We start from the raw sequence: 3,629 nt of genomic DNA, 5'->3' as shown, positions 1-3,629 counted from the left end.
GCTCAGGCTGGTTTCGAACTCCTGAGCTCAAACAATCCGCCCGCCTTGGCCTCCCAGAGAGCTAGGATTACAGGCGTGAGCCACCGCGCCCGGCACATTTGCTTATTCTTAGAAAAATGTGTGTAGATGAAATTTCCCAGGAAGAAGATGCAATAGTCGTTAGTGCTGTTCACCAAATATTTCTGCTTCTACTGTTTCTGGATACATGGGGGATACAAGGTGAGATTGAATTTCTTGGTTTCTGGTGGTTGGGTAGGACCAAGTGACTAGTTTTGACCAATGAGTAATGAGCAGAAGTGAGTGCACTTTTAGGTCAGAGCATTTAAGAGGGGCTGTGAGACTCTCCAGAGTTCTCATTAAAGAGTTCAAGACAGTGGCTGGTCCATTAGCTTTGATCTCTGAGTGACCACAGAGGGCAGAGCCTTCTGAGTGACCTATGATGGACATGGAAGGCAGATAAGAAATAAATCATCATTGTTTTAAGCCATGAGATTTCAAGCCACAGAGCAGTAAGATGTGACCTGTGGCCTATGTTCTAACCCTCAGGCTTTACCTGTCAATCTCTTCTTTTTCTAGATGAAGATAATTGTATGGCTCAGAGTCCCAGCAGGAGACCAAGGGCACACTCAAGTAGGGTAGCTAGTGATGGGACCACTTACAAAGGTGTGGGCAGAAGTAAGAAAAAAGCAGTAAGGGACAGTGAGCTGCCTGGGGCTGGCAACAGTGGGGAGCCCTTACCCCCTCGCCCCCAGGCCTGAAGGAGGGAGTGAAGCCCAGAAGCCGCCCCAATATGCAACTGAGAAGGGAGGCACCAGGGGATTCATACCTATCCTCACGTCTCCCCAGTCTCCTGGACTGGAAGCCGGCGGGTAAGGGGGCCTCATGCAGCTCATATGGGTGCAGAAGTACAAATTTGCTCAGACTGGAATAACAGAAATTGATAAAGTCGCTGCAAAGATTAGGAGGTAGTAATATTTCTCTGTATCTGGAAAGTGATAATACCCCCCCATCTTTGAGTGACTGCTGCTTCCCACTCACTGAGAAACAGCGTCTTCTAAAATCACAGACTATCAGAAACTTTGCCGTTTGAAATGACATGACTAAGAATGAAATAGTCCACTTTTCCTTAGAGGATTTAAGTCATCCTGACACAGAGAAGCTGCCTCAATGTTGCAACTCACGCCCAGAGCTTCAGAAAAAGGGTTTCTGGACACAACATTCAACATTTATCTTAGCTTTGTCACTTCCAAGGAAACAGGGTCCTGGGTCCCCTTTGCAATGCAGATTTGAAGTTGACCGCTTTATACAAACTTGCTTTGCTTTGAGCCTATTGAAACGATTTCATTTAGATTTCATCTAAACTCCACTTTTCTCGGAATCCTGTAACAACTCGATTTCTTCCTTTGTTTTGTGATGTCATCAGGTCAATAAACCTAACTTTGTTGGACTGCAACTTTGTTCCTGGTAGTCTGAGGCTGAGTGGACTAGGTCCTGGGTTGACCTCCAGAGGGTCAAGCAGGAAAGGTCCAGCTTAGAAATAAAGTCCTCCCCGCAACCCCTGCTCCCCAGCAAATCTGATTTCCTCCACCATCTGAAGATCAGAGTAGTGTAAGGGGCAGGGGAAGGAAAGGGGAAGACCTTCAATGACCCAGGGCTCCTATACATCTGGGGCTGAATAAAGGGTTGTAGAAATGAATGAATCGACCTTTGAGTGAGGCTTGAGGCAATGGAAAGATCTAGGCTCTTGGAAGCTCTGGGTCTCATGACTTTTGAAGGGCTGCCCCTTTCTCTCAACCGAAATGAGTCTAAGAAAGTGAAAGGAAAAACAGGAAAGGGAGAATTCTAAAAATGCCCGTCCTCTGAACACCATCTTTGTGTAGGCATCTGGGGGAGGACAGCTGGAGCAGGGTCCTCTGCCAGCCAGGCCTGTGGGACTTTGCCTTTGTTTATCCCAGCCACATCTTGGGCAGTTGCCAGGACCCGCCCCCACCCTGCAGTCATTGGAGGAGCTCAACATTAAAGGCTCCTGCTAAGAATCAGTGAGTTTCATTTTGCTGTTTCTGGGGGGGCTTGCAGTGGCCCCGTCTCAGAGGGTTGAGCACTGGTCCAGCCCCAAGCAGGGAGTGCACCTCTCACCATGCCGGACTGCTGCAGCTGCGCGGATGTGTTCCAGTACGAGACAAACAAAGTCACCCGGATCCAGAGCATGAATTATGGCACCATTAAGTGGGTCTTCCACGTGATTGTCTTTTCCTATGTTAGGTAAGTGGGGTGTGGGGAGGACCCCAAATCTCTGCGGTGGCTGACAGCACAGAAAACCCCAAGGTGTAGGTTCAGGTGCACATCCTGAATCCCACATGGTTTTCAAATGTGAGACGTTCTCTCACAGCAAGCTGGGCAGGCGGCAGGAAGCGACAGGCAGGAGGAAGCAGCGCCAGGCTGCGGCAGAAAGAAGCCATGGGAGGTGAGTGAGACTCCCTTTGGCTCTACCCCAGGCCTGCCGGGATGAGCAGGGCAGGGCGTGCCAGGGGAAAGAAGGAAAACCCAGGGCAACACACCCTGGATTCCCAGGGTGGAGGCATGGATCTAAGGACACACCTGGTGATAATGCTGGTGTCTGAGTCATCCTGCTCAGGGGGAGTAATAGGACCAGGCATGCAAATGTAACTTTAGGTCCTGTCCGATGTCAGGAAGGCACCCTAGTTTTTTCTGGTTTTGTTTTCCTAAAATAACTTATTGAGGTATAATTCATATCCCATACAATTCACCCATTTAGAGTGTACAATTCAAGGGTTTTTTTTTAGCACATTCACAGAGTTGCACAGAGTTTTAGCATCACCATAGTCAATTTTAGAACATTTTCATCAGCACAAAAAGAAACTCCACACCCCTTTAGCCATCATTCTCAACCCTCCCACCATGCTCCCTCAGCTCCAGGCACCCATTAATCTATTTTCTGCCTCTATGGATTTGCCCATTCTGGATATTTCATATAAAAGGAATTGCACAATATGTGGTCCTTTGTGACTGGCTATTTCCACTTAGCATGTTTTCAATGTTCATCCATGTTGTAACGTGCAGATGCTTCATTCCTTTCTCTGGCTGAGTAGTGTTCCGTTATATGGACAGACCAGTTTTATTTATCCATTCATCTGTTGATGGACATTTGAGTTGTTTCTCTTTTTTGGTTATCATGAATAGTGCTGCCATGAACATTTGCATACAAGGTTTTGTGTGGACACATGTCCTCATTTGTCTTGGATGTCTACCTGGGAGTGGAATTGCTGGCTCATGTGGTAACTCTGTTTCACCGCTGGAGGGACTGTCACAGCTGCTGCAGCTTTGTACATTCCCACCAGCAGGGCTCCAGTTTCTCCACATCCTCACCAACACTTGTTATTGTCTGTCTTTTTGATTATAGCCAACCTAGTGGCTATGAAGTGGTATCTCATTGTCGTTTTGATTTGCATTTCCCTGATGGCACATGCCCCTTTATTCTCTCTGTTGATGATGATGATAACTTATATTTATCTATACAGGGTGACAGTGTAGTTTACTAAGATTTAGAGCAACCCATTTTATAACTCTGGGTATGTCTCCTTGGCCAAGTCACTTAACTTCTCTGAGCT

At 47.2% G+C, this 3,629-nt stretch overlaps 1 protein-coding gene across 1 annotated transcript in view; it reads left to right on the top strand.

Annotated features, from left to right (window-relative positions):
- Positions 1-2,017: 2,017 nt before the first annotated feature.
- P2RX7 (purinergic receptor P2X, ligand gated ion channel, 7) overlaps positions 2,018-3,629 on the top strand; it is a 40,907-nt gene continuing 39,295 nt past the window's right edge. Inside the window, exon 1 of the mRNA XM_012663518.1 lies at positions 2,018-2,262. Within this exon, the coding sequence (XP_012518972.1) occupies positions 2,138-2,262 (125 nt within the window). The 5' untranslated portion in view covers positions 2,018-2,137. The remainder of the gene's footprint in view (positions 2,263-3,629) is intronic.

The sequence above is a fragment of the Propithecus coquereli genome, unplaced genomic scaffold (assembly GCF_000956105.1).
Source record: "Propithecus coquereli isolate 6110/MARCELLA unplaced genomic scaffold, Pcoq_1.0 Scaffold81, whole genome shotgun sequence".
NCBI lineage: Eukaryota > Metazoa > Chordata > Mammalia > Primates > Indriidae > Propithecus > Propithecus coquereli.
The sequence above is the reverse complement of the archived record's forward strand: the minus strand, read 5'-3'. Positions and strand labels throughout refer to the sequence as shown.